Genomic DNA, 18,357 nt, shown 5'->3' on the forward strand with positions numbered 1-18,357 from the left:
GATGACCTTTCACAGTCTGGCTCCAGGGCTCTGGATTCCCAGAGAAAGTGAAACAGCTTCTCTGTGGCTGCAGAGGTCTGATTTTTAGTGTGTCACCCTTGACATTGTTTTGCTTTCAACTCCTTCCTTTTCCTGCAGATTTATATCATTTTATTAATATTAAAGGAAGGCTATACTTTTAGAAATTGAAATTGAAGAATTGGGAACTATGTAGAATTATGTCTTCTGGGCTTGAGATTAGCATTTTAAGGATATTTTTGTCTTCTTCCCTTTCTTTCTTCTTTCCTTTCTCTCCTTTTTCTCCCCCCCTTCCACCCTTTCTCTTTTCCTTCCTTCCTCCCTCCCTCCCTCCCTTCCTTCTCTTTCTCTTATCATTGACATCTAATCTGTCTCAATAGTGCACTGAAGCCAGCTCATACTGGTTCATGAGAGCTAACAAATACATTTTCAGGAATTTTGCAAGCTGGTTAGGGCTATTGTTGGTAGCTTGAAAATGGCCATGGCAAACTATTCAGATCATGGAAATTGGCAAATGACACAACTCAGGGATTTATTTCCTCCTGGAGAGCCAGTTGTTAAATAATTTACCAATAATATACCATTGTAGGTTTGGTCTGAGAAGGAGATGCATACATAGTTCAGTTCACAGTGGAAGCAATGACTAATTTAAAAGACATCAAAGTTTCAAAAAGAAAGTGTTTTGCAATTTGATTTAACCAGTAAGCTCATAAATGTCTTACATATCATTTTTCTGATTAAGTGTTTTAAAATCAAATGATAGAGTTTAGTATATTTCTTAATCATTGATGGTGTTTTAGAATATTTGTACAAAGCTAATTTGGGGCATCTGTTGACTTAGTATCTTGGTCAAAGCCTCTACATTTATGACTTTTAGATAGTTGCATAACTGAATGCTATAGTTAAATATTAATGAAAGTGAAAACTATATACAAAGTGAACAAATTGAATTTTTTGTGGTGTAGTTTTTGTGTGTTTATTTTATATAAACTCTGCCACTTGGCATTGAGGTATTTTTTTCCTTCAATTTGTGTCCATGCATGTGTGCATGTGTATGTGTGTGTATGTGTGTTGATATACATACATATGCACGGATACACACATATGCACATAAACCTCAACAAATTACAATGTTAGGGAAATGGGATATCTGGCTCATTAAATAGTCTACTTAAAACCCAGGAATTATTTATGTTAAAAATTTTGCCAGGCTTATTATAAGCAGCAATTTCATCAGGATCAGATCAAATAGCTCTTCCTCTCTTTTCTAAAAAGTTTCAAATGCCATCTTTTCTATTTTTCCCCTTTGGGTTAACAATATATTAGTTGAAATGTGCAACACTCCTGGTTCAATGCATGCTTTGCCCAGCAGTCACGGAGTACAAGCATGAATTTTTAAAATTTTTATCTGTTAGACTTATTTCTAAGAATGCGCCGAGCTTGGAGCAGAGCTGTGAGCATGTGCACTGGGGTTGTGCAACATGGTGACTCTGAATCAGAGAGACCTGAGTTTGGTTGAGCAAAAAAAGAACAGGTGGAAAGAATGATTTCTAAACCTGAAGGCAGATAGCAGGAATGAAGAAAATTCTAAAATTGGACATTTCTGAGCAATGACAGGCCAGCAAGAGGATACTGACTCTCTGGAAAGATTTAGCCTTTCTTCTAGCTACTGATGACTTCAGCTCTCCCCAGGTTCATGCTTTTGACCACCAGGATCTTAGATGTAGATGTAGAGAACCATGAGGTAGGCTGCCTTTGAGTCCACAGACAATTCCCTGGAATTTTTTTTTTTTTTTTTCGGCTGTGCCCGAGGCATAGGGAAGTTCCTGGGGCAACCAGAGCCACAGCAGGGACAATGCCAGATCCTTAACCTTCTGAGCCATCAAGGAACTCCACGGAATTAGTTTTTAAAAATTAAATTCATGGCATTTAACTTCTCCACTCATTTGTTGCTTTTTGAGAAGAGTAGGACTTTGTGGATAATTACAGGCTCTGATCTTGTGTTGGTCAATCAGGTGGAGACATGGAGTTGTTGCAGAAGGATCAGCAAATTTTACAGCAGTAGTTCACATATACATTCATTCATTATCCACCGCCCCCCCAACCCCAGGAAATTGAGAAACCAAGGAGCTTAAGCTACAGTAGAGCCCAAGGCACCATAATGATTACTTCAAGAACAAAGACGCTCATAAAAAGGTGTGATGTCTTTCTGTTGGGGCCAGGTTTTCAAACCTGAAATTCTTTAAAATACATTTTTGGAGATCTATTTAAATACTGATATGCCACACTCAAAAATTAGTGGCTTATTGGTAAAATGCAATACTAAAATGGAATACTGCCTTTTTATAAAAAGAAGAACTATGTTTGGAAAATTAAATACCTGTAAAAATATTAAAAATAAAACATACTCTCACAGCTTGAGGGTTTGAATGAACCATGTACCAAGGAATTGAGCCAACTCCTACTTTTGGTTACATCCTGGGACCCCTCATGTTAAAAGCTGCCCAGCAAAGATGACCAGCATTTCGATGGCACACATCTACATTGCCATACTCCATTAAGAAACCATTTTAACACAGTCCACAGACAAAGCAATTTTTTGTGACAATCACTGCTACACCATAAAAAATTGTTGTGCTTTTTCAGTATAAAAGAGTTTTTGAGTTTTAGAGTTCAATATCAAAATTAAGCATGTTCTGTAAAAGCTTAAATTAATCGATACAGTGCACTTGCTTTCAAACAAGTCTATCTTGAATTTCTATCCTAGACAGAATTTCAGCTCAATTACACTGTTTTCCAAGTACTTTGGAAAGAAAACTTTCCAAGCGCAGAACCCAACACAAAGATGCTGAATGTATTCGCAGTGATTTAATTCTATTTTCAGTCCATATTGTAGACAGACTCCACCAGGGAACTTTTTGTCATTTAAATAGGGGGAAGTGATCTTTTTCAGGTAATTCCTTTCTTGGCATTTACAAATGTTGACTATCATGCTGAATGTGGATATCCATCAGGAATCAATGAAAAAAACCTTAATTTATATTGTTTTTCAAAGTAAATATTTCAATGATTATAAAATATTTTATGTATTCCTTAAATACTTTGAATGATGATTTAATATATAAACATATTTGTACAGGTTACTTTTCATCTTCAAAACACTGTAATTTTGCTTAAATACTCAACAAAAATGAGTAATTATTTAAAAATACTTTTCAACATTTTATAAAATATATCTTAAAGGTATTGTTTTGGATCTTGCTCGATCTGTCACTTTCTAAGGTATTAATCCCTGATGGATTACATAAAGTTATGTGACTATGTCTTTAACTGTTATTATAAATTTCTTGTCACATATTTGAGGCAAACCTGAGGAAGGATCATTGAATAATTGTTAATTTTTCTCTTCTAAAATATTTCACTTCTCCATTTTCTTCTTTAGTGGTCTTTTGAAGAATCCAATCTGTTGAGAAAAGACCAAACATAATAATATTAGTTATTTGAATTTAGATAATAAATACTAATCTCCTTGGAAAATTTAGTTTAGTAAAATGTTAGCAATTGTGGGCATACAAAGAATATAATTGAGAAGTTTGTTGGGGTTTTTTGGTCTTTTTCTAGGGCTGCACCAGCAACATATGAAGGTTTCCAGGCTAGGGGTCTAATCGGAGCTGTAGCTGCTGGCCTACGCCAGAACCACAGCAAGGTCCGAGCCACATCTGCGACCTACACCACAGCTCATGGCAATGCCAGATCTTTAACCCACTGAGGGAGGCCAGGGATCAAACCCACAACCTCATGGTTCCTAGTTGGATTTGTTAACCACTGAGCCACGACGAGAACTCTGAGAAGTTTTTTTTCATTGACCTATTTGGTAATATTGAATGTTAAGAAATTATATTTATCAAACTGCTATTTCATTTTTAACATTTTTGTTAATTAAATATATCATGTCTCTTGTCTGGATTAACTTGAAATGTGTTAGAACATCTGTCTATATAGGCTTGCCATAAAGAGGCTCTTGAAAACACCCTGTATCATTTGGATATGCAAATGAAGTCAATGAACATACAAGATATTTCACATAGTGGTGAATATGGGTCACTTTTCATTATGCTTTGTGATGTGAGGCATCATAAAAATTCCACGTGCTTTATTTACTTTCAATTATACAGAATAATGAAACTAAGTATAGGAACAGGAAGGGACCATTGCAATGTTTTAATCTAAAATGGACATTTTTTTAAAAAGAAATTTTTGAAAGAATCCTAGAGAGGTGACATTTTAATCTGGGAATTTTTTTTTTTTAATTCGAGAGAGGATTTAATTCAAGCAAAAACAGTGATTTTAATTCTTTGAAAGTATAGTAACTGCATGTCATTTTAATCATGAGTATGGTAAATTATGCAAGGCAATTTTATATTTTAAAAAGTAACTATTGGAGTTCCTGTTGTGGCTCAACAGGTTAGGAACCCAACTGGTACCCATGAGGATGTGGGTCTGATCCTTGGCCTTGCTCAGTGGGTTAAGGATACAGTGTTGCCACAAGCTGCGGCATAGGTCCTGGATGTGGCTTGGATCTGGTATTTCTGAGGCTGTGTTGTAGGCCAGAAGCTATGGCTCCAGTTCAACCCCTAGCCTGGGAACTTCCATATGCTATGGGAGCGGCCCTAAAAAAAAAAAAAAAAAAAAAGACAAAAACCTCCCCAACACCCCCAAAAAAACTATTGAACAATTGAGGGCTTTGAGGCCATAAATGGTCAAAAATATGGACAAAGAAGATACAACCCATACATATAATGGAATATTATTCAGCTGGAATACTACTCAGACATTAAAAGAATGAAATAATGCCATTTGAAGCAACATTGATGGACCTAGAGGTTATCATCCTAAGTAAAGTAAGTCGGAGAAATTCAAATATCGTATGATAACACTTATATGTGGAATCTAAAAAACATGATACAAATGAACTTTTTTGCGAACAGAGACAGACTTACAGACATAGAAAACAAACTTATGGCTACCAAAGGGCAAAGCGGGAGGGAGAGGGATAAACTAGGAGTCTGGGATTAACATATACACACTACTATGTATAACTAGAAATTCAACAAGGACCTGCTATATAGCAAAGGGAACTCTACTGAATATTCTGTAATAACCTATCTGAAAAAGGAATGGATATATGTATATGCATAAGAGAATCACTTTGCTATACACCTGAAACTAAAACAACCTTGTAAATCAAGTATACTCCAATATAAAATAAAAATTAAATTAAAAAAAACAACACCTAAGTGAACTGCAGCATAGAGGTGAGGGGGGTGGAGTCAGGAGCCTCAGAAAAGATGAGCAAGCACGTCCTGGAGACAACTTCAGCTGTTTTACAGAATGTTAGGTGTTTGAAGGGGCTGAGGTTCTATTTCTTGTCCAACTCCTTCATTTTATAGAAGAGAAAACCAGTTCCTAGAGAAGTGAATAGATTTATCCAAGGCCACTCAGCTGAGAAGAGATGGGATCAGGCCCAGGCTTATGGAGTCCAGGTCTCTGTTCCCTGAGGGAGACGGATTCCTTCCTCCCACTTGCCTGCTGCTCTGGCCCCTGAGCCCTTTTGCCTGTTGTGTGGGATGCACCCCAAACTCCCTATATGTCTGGAGTAGGGAAAATAAGGACCCAGAGCTGACATTCACTCCTCTCTTCTGGAGCCTTTCTGGGGGCCAGTGACAACCAGTGAAGTGCAGACTAGTCCTTGCTAGAAACAGGGAGAAGCAGAAACAGGCTCACAGACTTTGAAAAACTTATGGTCACCAAAGCGGACAGGTGGGGGTTGGGGAGGGATGGACTGGGGTGTTGGGAGAGGCATATGAACACTAGGGTATATGGAATGATTGGCCAAGGGGAACCTGCTGTATAGCACAGAGAACTCTACCCAGTATTCTGTGATAATCTATGTGGGAAAAGAATATGAAGGAGAATGGGTGTGTGTATAAGTGAGTCACTTTGTTGTACAGCAGAAATGATCACAACCTTGTAAATCAACTATACTTCAATAAAACTTTAAAAAATGAAAAAAGGAGTTCCCATCGTGGCGCAGTGGTTAACAAATCCGACTAGGAACCATGAGGTTGCGGGTTCGGTCCCTGCCCTTGCTCAGTGGGTTAATGATCCGGCGTTGCCGTGAGCTGTGGTGTAGGTTGCAGATGCAGCTCGGATCCTGAGTTGCTGTGGCTCTGGTGTAGGCCGGTGGCTGCAGCTCTGATTCAACCCCTAGTCTGGGAACCTCCATATTCCACGGGAGCGGCCCAAGAAATAGCAAAAAAAGACAAAAAAAAAAAAAAGAAAGAAAAGAAAACAGAAGAAACAGGCACTGAGTGGTAATTAAGGGGACTAAAGATCTAACCAAATCACATGCCACACAGAATAAAGGACACAGGCCTGTAGATGCCTGGCTGTGCGACCCCCCTCCCCATCACATCCCCCAGCCTGGTCACTGCAGCTTCCAGGATAGAGGTATCCCTGCCCTTTCTGGGAGCCTGCACGCCTAAGCTCTGTCACTTTGAGGTCTGCTGTTCTCTTCTGCTCAGCTCCAGAGCAGCCTGACGCTCTGCCCCCTGCCCTTCCTCAGTGCCTGGGTGGGTCTATCAGACACAGGAGGCAGTGGGTGGCATCTGGACCACCAGTCCCACCCTGCATCTCAGCTTTCCAGGGGCTTTATGTTTTCCTCCATGCCAGAATCTAGTTGGTGGGAGATGTCACAGAACAGGTGACAACAGAACAAATGGACATGACAAAACAAGAAATCTGTCTTCTGTGGAATGCCAGTTCTCCTACATGTATCAGGCCTTTACTTTGCGCCAACTATGAAAGTCCTGGCTTCACAAATCATTAGGTTCCTTAACTTGTACCTGCAGGTCTTAAGTGGAAAAATAAATCAGACATAGTTTTCACAAAAGCGGGTGGTGAATCATGGCATTTTTCTTTCCTGCCCCACCCAGCTCTCAATGGTCTATCCTTCCCTCTCAAGTCTTTTTGCTTCTTTTCAACTGTCCTTTGCTATCACAGCCAAATATTTTATTTTAAAACTTAACATGTCATCTACACTTTTCCACCTAACATATTCTTTTAACACTGGGTTTGTAGTAGAATTTGGGGGATTAGGAAAAGATAGTGTCGAGCTTCAAATTAAATGGAGCCAATACTCGCCAGCACTTGCAACAAGTTAAGTTTGTTTTCAGTGACCCAGACTTTCTTTGCAGCTTTTGCTTTCCTTCTTTCTCTTTTTGTATTTACATAATGGTCTTATTTGTGTTCCCCTCATTCAACTCAATGGCAAAGGTCTGATTAAACAGGCCCTGGCAGAAATACAGGCTCAATGACTATTACATAGAATAAATGTCGAATGAATACATTTCTATTAACACATAAAAGACTAAAAGGTGGTGGTGCATATCATACTCTCGCAGCCATATGCATATTGGGTGAGGAACTAAGCTTTAGGATTGGTAAATAAATCAAGTGTGGACATTCAGACTTCAGTACGAGATCAAGTCGAGAGAGGAAGAGTCTGCTCTCTCAGGGTTCCTCTGTTGGCCGAGTCTCATTCTATCCTATTGGCAATATTGGCCTGACTGGGCTTTTCCCTTGGTGTGTGGTACCATATTTCAGAGCACGTTTACCAATCTGTTTAACCTATGTCCCCTGCAAGACTTCTCCCCTCAACATTAAGTATATGAATCACCTATTAAAACTTTAATCTCTGCTATGTGTGCTACGAAGATAAAGATACAAAGGCTGTGTCTTTTGAAATGAAATCCCAGCTCCAGGAGGAACCTAAGTCTCAGACTGAGAGTTTTCATTGAAATTCCAGGGTGGTGGGATTCAGGAGGAGGAAGAGGAAAGGACCATCCTGAGGTTTCTGCTCCCAATCTAGTTAGCCTAAAAAGATGCCATGGGGATGAATGTAGCTCTGCCTGAGCCTACTGCAGACCAAATGCTACAAGCAGGAGGGTCAATTAATCTTTTAAGTATAATGCAGCTGCTGAAAGTCTGAATCCTACCAGGGACTCTCACTCCAACACCAAATATTTTTTATATGTTTCAGAGAGTTTATGACCCTCTTGAACAACACCTACATCCTGGAGCTCCAGATTAAAGAGGCCCACCCCAGGAGCCTGCGGTGGTGGAATTCACTGGACAAGGTGCGGGCTTTGCAGATACAGCATCGATTGAACCCAGTCCCTCACTAGCTGGTTACTCTTGGGAGAGTTACCTTCTGTTTGCTTCAGTGTCCGCAAGTGTAAAATGCAGTTAAAGCACTTAGGTGAAAAGGTCATGGTGACAACAGAGAGAATAAAAGCAAGTGAGAATGTTGAGTAAGTGGGCGAATAGAGTTGGCACAGAAGTGCAATGGACAAGAATCAGATCTTTACTCTAAATGAACCTCATAAACCATGTGGTCTTGGGAAATACATTTAACTTTTTTCATGCCTCAGCTTTGCCACTTAAAAAATGAGGTTCATAAGCATATCCTCCTCACAGGGCTGATGTTAACAACAAAATGGAAATGCTCAAAACAGTTCCTGGAATATAGGAAACACTCAGTAAGTGCTCAGTAAGTCCCTCCTACTGTGGAATTGCACTGACTGCTGATTTCCCACTGATGTGCTGCACTAACTACACCTACTGGTCAGGACAGTCCAAATGACCTTTCTTTGGGCTTATGAAGATCTAAGAAGCCATTAAAATGTATCATCAAGGAGTTCCCATTGTGGCTTAGTGGTTAACGAATCCGACTAGGAACCATGAGGTTGAGGGTTCGATTCCTGGCCTCACTCAGTGGGTTAAGGATCTGATGTTGCCCTGAGCTGTGGTGTAGGTCACAGACGCAGCTCGGATCCCGCGTTGCTGTGGGTCTGGCATAGGCTGGTGGCTGCAGCTCGGATTGAACCCCTAGCCTGGGAACCTTCATATGCCGCGAGAGTGGCCCTAGAAAAGGCAAAAAAAAAAAAGTATCATCGAAACATTTCCTGAATGGAAGAATGTGTTTTCACACTTATGCTTTTTCAGACTAATGACCAAAAAAACAAGTGGCTGAAACTTATTTCTTAGTTTTAAACAGAGGTATGCAGCTAGAGAGACTATTTGAATATCAGCCCTGGCTTTCCTCTTCTCTTGGAAGTGATGTCCTAAAATTATACAAGCAAGTGTATAGAATGGAAGAATAGAATGAAAGAAATCAACAGAAAAATGTTCCATGAGAGGTGCATATGAACAAAAAACCCACATTCTATATTTAAAGCACAACCTTGACTCCACTAAGCTGGGCCTTGGGTTCCACAGTGTGGCAAAGTCAGGTATTGCAGAGTATGGGTACCCTGTAAAGCAGCAGGAAGAGCTAGAGGTTTGAGATGGTGGAGACTTCTGTCTTGGAGGCTTTGCTGAGAAAAGCTATGAATTTTACTTACTGAACTAAATACCCCTGACCTACACACTTTTTTTTCCTTTTTTTTGGTCTTTTCTAGGGCTGCTCCCGCGGCATATGGAGGTTCCCAGGCTAGGGGTCTAATCGGAGCTATTGCCTCCGGCCTACGCCAGAGTCACAGCAACGCGGGATCTGAGCCGCATTACAGCTCACAGTAACGCTGGATCCTTAACCCACTGAGCGAGGCCAGGGATCGAATCTGCATCCTCATGGATCCTAGTCGGATTCGTTAACCACTGAGCCACGACAGGAACTCCTCCATGATCTATGTCTTTAACATGGCTTTGTTTATCGTCCCTGAAAGTAACTCCCCCCAAAGAGGAAGTTAGTCATTATAAGAGTCAGAAAGGATAGGAACAGTTGGTAATTTGGTGTGAGAGAAATAGTTATTTAATCTATTTGATTAAAAGATAACTCTGGGAGTTCCTTTTGGAGCTTAGCAGTAATGAATCCTATTAGTATCCATGAGGATTCGAGTTCGAGGGTTCGACTCCTGGCCTCCCTCAGTGCGTTACAGCATCCGGCATTGCCTCCGGCTCTGGTGTAGGTTGCAGACGCATCTGCGATCCCGGGTTGCTATGGGTGTGGTGTGTAGGCGGTGGCTACAGCTCCCATTCGACCCCTAGGCTGGGTGGAACTTCTGTATGCCACAGGTGTGGCCCTAAAAAGACACACACACACACACAAAGATAATTCTGTTGCTTACATATTAGCAAAATAAGTATGTAGCCACAATCTGTATTTGTAACATGGTTTAGCTATTTAGCAAAGCAATAGGTAAAATATAGGGTGATAGTATGCTAGAATAAATGCCAATTCGCCGATGTTTAATTGGAAAAACATTAAATTCAACTTTTCTATGAATTATTATTCTCTATTAAATTTATCCTAAAAGCTATAATTTCAATTCTTCATAATTTGAAAAAGACACAGTAAAGTCTTTGAAAAAATTTTCATAGTTCGGTTTAAGCAAAACATCTACATAAATATATAGATTTATCTGACTGAAAATCGATAGCTACTCAGTTTTACAGGAGAATTTGAAACAGGAGTCTAAGGAACTCTAATTTCTGTTTCATCAACTAATTAATAAATCTCTCATTTCTCACTCAGGCTCCCAACTATTGCATAAAATGTGGTATCTTTATTAAAAAAGCATTTAATTTTTAAGATACATGGAGATATGTGATTTGGGTAAGGCTTATCATAATTTTATTGCTTATGTATTCTTTTTTTTTTTTTTTGTCTTTTGTCTTTTGTTGTTGTTGCTATTTCTTGGGCCGCTCCCGCGGCATATGGGGGTTCCCAGGCTAGGGGTTGAATCGGAGCTGTAGCCACCAGCCTACGCCAGAGCCACAGCAACGCGGGATCCGAGCCGCGTCTGCAACCTACACCACAGCTCATGGCAACGCCGGATCGTTAACCCACTGAGCAAGGGCAGGGACCGAACCCGCAACCTCATGGTTCCTAGTCGGATTCGTTAACCACTGCGCCACGACGGGAACTCCCTGCTTATGTATTCTTAAATTGATTCAGTAATTTATTTTTCTATAAAAGAAAATTTTCATTCATCTCTGCTTATAAAAGTAAGGCTACTTTGATTAAAATTTCCAGTGTAATAGACAAATGAAAGTTCCCTATAATCCCAACCTTTAGAGAGATATTCCATGATTTTTGAACATGTCTGTTTTTTTCTTGAATAAAAATGAGATCAAATTGAGCACAATGTTTGGGATATACACTTTTCTTTTTGATTTTGTCTTAATCATCATTGCAATGTTTTTCATTTCTGTGTGATACTGTATTCCACAGCATGGATAAATCATAAGTTGTTTCACCAAAATGCTGTTGATAATTGAGATAGAAAAGTTAAAGGAACTTTGGTTCTTACCTTCCACAGTACTAATATGAGCAGCATTAATAGCAACAATCCAGCAAAAGCACTCAACAGGATAACCCATAATGGTACTCTGCCAGGCAGCCCATCTTTGGATACTTGAATAGCAAGCTGAAACATTTGAAACAAGATTGTTAACATTAATAAACACCTATTAGAACTCCCAGTACACTGACTTTTTACAGGCTATAATTTTCTACCAAACAGAGTACTTGATCTCATTATTACATATTACAGAGAAAATATTTACATTTTAAAGTGGTCTTCATCTATTCTAAATCTCTAACCATGTCAAATGTATTATTACCAAAACAATTGTGTAATCTTACCCTTCAGAAATTCATACCTAAAGAGGAAACTGTCTGTGAATCAGAATGCTCAAGGGTAGAAGTGAATTTACCTTGGGGAGAAAGGATTGTGTGTTTTAAAATTTATTAATAGACTCCAGTGCATTATCATAATAGCATAAGTTTGAACTGGAATGTCGTCATGGGTTGTTGACACATAAACCTGAGTAGGTCTTCTAATTTTAATTTTTAATTCCAATTCTAATGTGCTTTATTTTTTGTTTACAAACTGAGGTGTAATTTTCATACAGTAAATTTCACAATGACAAGTGTACAGATAAATGAATTTGTGCATACATTGTTCCAGAGTATTTTTTACTCTGCCACATTGTCTAAGAGTTGACATACTCTTAGCATCTATAAATCAGGTCTTAACGGAAGTAAATCTTTGCAGGAGACAGCTTTTGGTATTCCAGTTACTCAAGCTCTCTCAATGTAGCACTCAAATCAATGAAATTTGTCTGCCCTATGTCCCATCCCTTAGGTTTCTGAGGAAACAAACAAATGAACAAACAAAAAATGTAATTCAAGGCAGCTGTCAATGACCAATAATAGCTCAAAGTTTTATATTTGCCTTTAATGGGGACCATCTCAATTCTTTAACCTAGATGGGAAGATTAGAGGTAAAAAAGGAAACAGGGGACATATTTGCATATAGTAGGTACTGATCCAAACAGCTCCGGGTAGGTCACTGCTGATGCATGGGGAACACAGAGCTGGCAGGAGTTGAGATGTACACAGAATCAGACCTTTGAAAACAGACTTTAAACACATCTAACATGATTCCCTGAACTTAGAGGTGCAGAAACAGAAGTCTGGATGGGATTGGTGACTTCTCTAAGATTACACAACTACAAAATGATCATTTTTAGTCATTTTAACAACTTAAATATTTATGTTTTTTAGGATAAAATGTAGAATAAACAGTTCCATGGGGAATTTTGAACCAATGTTTAGAAGAAATAAAGTTAATTGTAAAATTTTAACAAAATATATTTAGGAATAAAATGTACTCTTTTCCAATATAATATATACTCATATTTTTTTGGTACTTACTGGTGACATTTTAGCTTCCCTATGTGTGGAATAACTTTACATTTATTGAGCTAAGTGCTCTTATATGCATTAAGATTATATGCAGATATTTTTAAAAGGTGAATATTAGAGGTCATAGACTTTGGAAGTACTTGAAAGAAGTACTAATTTGAAATAGAAAATTAAAATGTCTCAGTGTTATTTTATGACTCATGATAGCTACATGAAATATTTAAATGCTGGATGATAAAAGGGGAAGTTATGTTGAAGTGCTCGTATCTGTAACAAGTACTTTGGCCTCATTTTATAACAGGACAGGAGGAAAAAACTCAAACCATTTTATTGTTACTCCACCATAAATTTGTATTGGGGAAGAATACTTCATTTTTGTTTCAAATTTCCCAAAGATTAAATAAAGAACACTTTAAAAAATTTACCTGTATTCCTATGCAGTATAAAGATATTTTCTGTAAAGAAATTTTTTCCAAGTCTGTTCTTCGGATGTCAACTGCATTTTACAATGTCAGTTTTTAAGGAGGAAAATTACCATTGCATCACTTGTTATCAAGGTGAAAGTAAAAACATCAATTTGCTGTGATAGTTTTAAGCAATAAAGTCAAGTATGGCATGTTAATTGTAAATATCACGTTTCCCCCGCCCCATTTCTTTCAAAGGAGAACGAGACTGAAAGCACACTTGAAGCTAATCAAGTGTAATTTGAAGTAGAAAGTGTCTGTCACTTATTGAGAGCAGTGCTAGTCACTGTTTTAGGGACTATAAGCACATATAAAACATTATGTTACAAAACAGAGTGAAATGTAAAATGTTTTCAAAACTTGGAATGGCACTTACCTCTCTTTTTTGATTACCAGCACTTAAAACTAGTGATGTATTTTCACTTTCAAGTTCTGCCCTTATAGTAAGATTTAAGGTGGAAAAATGTACCTGAAAAGCAAAGAAGGGTTTATTTTCAATATATTGAGCTAATTACAGTGAGGGCTAGTCATGTCTGAGCAGTGCAATTTTTCAAACTGAAATATTTCTAAGAGATTGAAACACTGGTTTAACATCCAAATGGAACTGATGGGATGAAATGATGACTGTGTGTCCACCTTCCGACTCTTAACTCAAATTCTCACTTAGATCCTAGAATGGGGAATTTTTCTGAATAAAGCCCTTTCTATGCAGATTTAGTCTTAAATCCTACCCTCCTTTCATGTCGCTGAATATGGAACAAATAATGAGATTTACATAGGAGCTTGTTTAGGATTAAACATGAAATTGCCAATATTCAATAATCTGTGACTTAGGAAAACAGCAACTTAATACAAGCAAACCCCAAAGTGGAAATTTCATATAATTAAAAAATACTTCTAAGAGAGTAATATAATATAGAGAAGATTAAATTTTAAAGTAGCTGATTGTCAGATGGATTTGATTTTATTAGGAATTAAAAATATCCTCCAAAACAGACAGGTAGTCTGATCTAATACAATGAGTCTACCATACACGTTAGCTCTACTTTTTGTTAATGGTGTCAAGGATTGTCTATAACTGTCCTTTAACCGAGTTCTAAAGTTTTAAGGTAAGTGCAACTTTGGTATTATACAAACTTTGGTGTTTACCTGTTGAAATGCAAAGGAAAAGAACAAGAGAGACTTAAAGAAAAGCATACACATGAAAGAGGACCTTGGAGATAACTTAGTTACTAACAGACAAGGAAAAACGAAACCCAAATAGCTGGTTTAGTAGAGCTGGGGCGTGGGCCGCATTTCTTCAGGCTTCTAGTCTTGGGTTCTTTCTACCAAAGCACTCTGCTTTGCTTTTACTAAGTGATGAACAAATATTTATTTACAGTGTTCAATTATCGCAGAGAACAGCATAATCACTTACTTTTATAAAAGTTGGTTTCCATAAGATAAGCGAAACATTCACTTGGTTCATGTCAGAAGGAATCAGATTACACGTGATGGTAGCAAATTTACATGTTCTGCAGTCCTATTTAAATGCCCAGAGGTACAAATTAGTATTCTTGCCATATCTTAATATAGTATATTAAGATAGTCGATAAGATAGTTATTTGTAGGTTGATGTTGAGTTTATTCACTTGGAAAGCATGAAGTAAAATGAGCACTTGTCTTGGGAATTTTAATTTACCTGCATGGTGCCTCGTTTAAGATCTTTGGATATAGTCATCTTATTCCCAGAGTTGATACCGAAGGGATCCTGAAGGCTACTGGGTCTGCAGTGTGCATTCTAAGAAATAAAAATATTTCTTTTATCAGATAATGCCAATGTCAGAGGGAAAAATGGCTTGTGGCAAGAATAGGAAGCTTTTGTGAATGACAGTCATCTGCCACACATGAAAGATCCATCTTCACAAGTGTGCAACATGGAAGTAACTATTCTGCACCAGCCATATGCCCTTACCCCAGATAATAATTACTGTGACCATGCCATTTTGAATTGCAGTAGATAACAGTGAGGTTGTTACAGAAAAGGAAGGATGCTGGTAGAACTCTTACATAAATAATACACTCATTAATTTGTTTTCATCAAAAACTAGTTTGTAGAGTCCCACAAAATTGAAGAAAAATTAAACTCCATGGAGGGAAAAAAAAAGGATTAGCATTTGTTAGGTAATATGTTGGCTCATATCATGGTTTATATAATAAACAAACCAAAACATCCAGGGAGGGACTTTTGCCTGTATTCATCCAATAATATTTTTGGAGTCTCTATACACCAGGGTAAGACACTTAGTCTATGTGGGAGGAAGATGTAAGAAAGCAGCCCTATAGATGTTAAAACGCCATGTTTTTACGAGAGCTGGTTCTTGAATTGTTTTTCTAGACTTAATCTAATAAACCTTTTGCTTCTCTAGAACTCTCTACTGATAAAAGGTAATATGGATGAATGTTCATAAATAGTAGGATAAGTCTAATTTTATTGTTTTCTAGATTCCCACAAACCTGCTTTTTTGGATTAAAAGTAAATGCTATAGGTTTAGGTTTTCCTTGCCCTTAGGAAAACATTTAAACATTACAAGCCAACTACCACTGTTGCTATTTCTTGATTTCTGAAAATAACTTAAAATCTCTGCAGAGAAGAGATTGTCAAATGCTGAAATCATGCATGAAGTCAATACTTACTGTGATTTTCTATGTTTTAGAGGCTAACCCATAACAATAAACTACCATATAGACTCATTCAGTGCTATAGGTACAAAGGGGGTGTGATATTGCTATTATTTGGAATGAGCAGGTAGTATTGTACTGTCTTGGGTAAAGCTGTGTGTGCTTAGGAGCAATGAAGAAGTCTTGACTTTAAGACTTCTTGCCTTCTCAGCTGCAAGAGAATAAACTTCTGTTGTTTTTAGCCTATTGGTATTGGGTACTTTGTTACACAGCAGCAGTAAGGAACCAGTATATCTACTAAATAACCAGTGGAAGTCACTACTATACTACTACTACTAGTATAATTTTCTAAATGCCTCTCCATATTACTTGGGTAAAAGCTCTTTATTGCAAGTGGCACGCAAAACAAAACACTTTAGACACAAATTGAAGAAGATAACATAAAGACATAACTCCAAGGCACTGACTTACATCAGAAGATGACCATCCACTCAGGTACAATACCGGAAAACCATCTGATGTCATGTTGGGGAATGAAATTGACAGCTTAAGTTTGGGCATTGGAAACTGCCCACTTTTTCTAATCTACAGGGGAAAAAAAAAGAAATGTAATCCTTTCTTCCTTTTAAAACAGCATTCTTTCTGTATTATATAGGATTTTGGTAGGTTTGTTGTTGTTGTTGTTGTTATTGTTTTGGCTGGACCCGCAGCATGTTTATGTTCTCAGGCCAGGGATCAAACTCATGCCCCAGCAGCAACCTGAGCTGCTCCAGTGAAAACACTGGACTTCCAACCCACTGCACCACAAGGGAACGCCAGGATTCTAGTTCTTAATTGATGAATTAAGTTGGGTTAATATTTTGAATCCCAAAACGAATGCAAAAGGTTATGGCACTGTCCATAGAATTGGCATGATTAAACAAGCAAAAAATAAAGCTGTTTAATGATCAGTGGCCATATGCATCAGCTGCAATATTGTGCCTTCATCTTCCCAAAATTAGAGCTAGTTTTTTTGTTAGTTTGCTATGCTTATCATTCTTTCCAACATACCAGTCTTTAGAGGTAGTAAGGAAGGAGAATATGGACATGATTCATTCAGAACAGGTGAGCATATTTTTGTTTGTCTCAACCCAGCTTGCTGGAATTCCCCAAGCCTACAAAATCATTTCTCACCCCAGCTAGATGGGATCTGGTGCCCCAGTACAGGCAAAACAGGCCCCTGTCTGCTTCCCTTCAAAATCCTCTCCCTTCACAGCTAGGGTTTTTGTGTCACTGGCTGTTGTTAATTCAGTCCCTTGAGAGGGAGACTGACTCTTCTCTCAATCCCCATCTCTTTTACCCACTAATTTAAAATTATCACATAACATCACATCATGCCACAAACGGTGAGTGTAGCTCACAGGGGAGGAAGGTGGGGCAGGGTGAAGTTCAGCAGGAAGCTGGATTCTCTGCTCAGAAGTCCTCCCCTGCTCAGAAGAGGTGCAACTGACTTGGGGCAACCAGGAGCTGTGGGGCCCCCTTCTCCAGGCCCTCAGCCTTTTCCTTGGCTTCCCTGAGCTGAATCCTTAGGCAAGCAGGTGCTTCTTAATCTATAGAGACAGATCCCAGGAAATTGAGCTGACCTACCTGAGCCTTGTAGACTGAGAGCTACTCAGATCTGGAGCTGTTTTTTTGTGGTTGAAGATTAAATGCATCCTTTAATCTTGAAATTCTAGAGATTCCTGATCAGCCATGCTTGGTGTCTTAACCATGCTCCTTGACGCTTACCTTCCTTTTGGAACATGCCCTGGGCTTGCCTGGCATGGCTTCCCAGTCTAATTCCATCTGTATCTTGATATTCAGTCATAAATTATATATTCTGTAATGCACATTTATTCTTTCTGATTAAAAAAACCCAACATTCCTGCAGTCCCCATTGTGGCTCAGAGGGTTAAGAACTCAACGCAGTATCCATGAGGATGCGGGTTTAATCCCTGGTCTCAATCAGTGCGTTAAGGATCCAGCGTTGCTGTGGTGTAGGTCACAGATGTGGCTTGGATCTGGCATTGCTGTGGCTGTGGTGTAGGCTGGCAGCTGCAACGGCGATTTGACCATCCTGGGAACTTCCATATGCCACAGTGCCGCCCTTAAAAGAAAAAGGAAAAAAGTTTCTATAAGTTCCTTATAGAAATATTGGAAAATACTGAAAGTCAGAAAGTTTCCTATAATTCTACTACATTGGTAACATCTTACTGTACAAATTACTTTTTATACTAGCGTATATGCACATTTCATAAAATCTGTATCTTGTAAAATACGAAATTTGGTGTTCTATTTGTTAAATTTATTATGTCATGGCATCTTCTCATAAACCTAAGAGATTCTTTCAGAATATGATTTTTATTAGCCACTAATGACAATCACAACACCAGTATTTATTGCTGATTTTTCTATGCACTGTGC

At 38.4% G+C, this 18,357-nt stretch overlaps 1 protein-coding gene across 1 annotated transcript in view; it reads right to left on the reverse strand.

Moving 5' to 3' along the window:
- Window positions 1-531: 531 nt before the first annotated feature.
- Window positions 532-18,357, reverse strand: part of ITGA1 (integrin subunit alpha 1) — a 179,671-nt gene continuing 161,845 nt past the window's right edge. Inside the window, exons 24-29 of the mRNA XM_047763121.1 lie at window positions 16,387-16,500; window positions 14,936-15,034; window positions 14,672-14,776; window positions 13,631-13,723; window positions 11,391-11,507; window positions 532-3,481 (exon numbers count right to left, since the gene is read on the reverse strand). Of these exons, the coding sequence (XP_047619077.1) occupies window positions 3,437-3,481; window positions 11,391-11,507; window positions 13,631-13,723; window positions 14,672-14,776; window positions 14,936-15,034; window positions 16,387-16,500 (573 nt within the window). The 3' untranslated portion in view covers window positions 532-3,436. The remainder of the gene's footprint in view (window positions 3,482-11,390; window positions 11,508-13,630; window positions 13,724-14,671; window positions 14,777-14,935; window positions 15,035-16,386; window positions 16,501-18,357) is intronic.

Source organism: Phacochoerus africanus, chromosome 1, assembly GCF_016906955.1.
Source record: "Phacochoerus africanus isolate WHEZ1 chromosome 1, ROS_Pafr_v1, whole genome shotgun sequence".
Taxonomy (NCBI): Eukaryota; Metazoa; Chordata; class Mammalia; order Artiodactyla; family Suidae; genus Phacochoerus; species Phacochoerus africanus.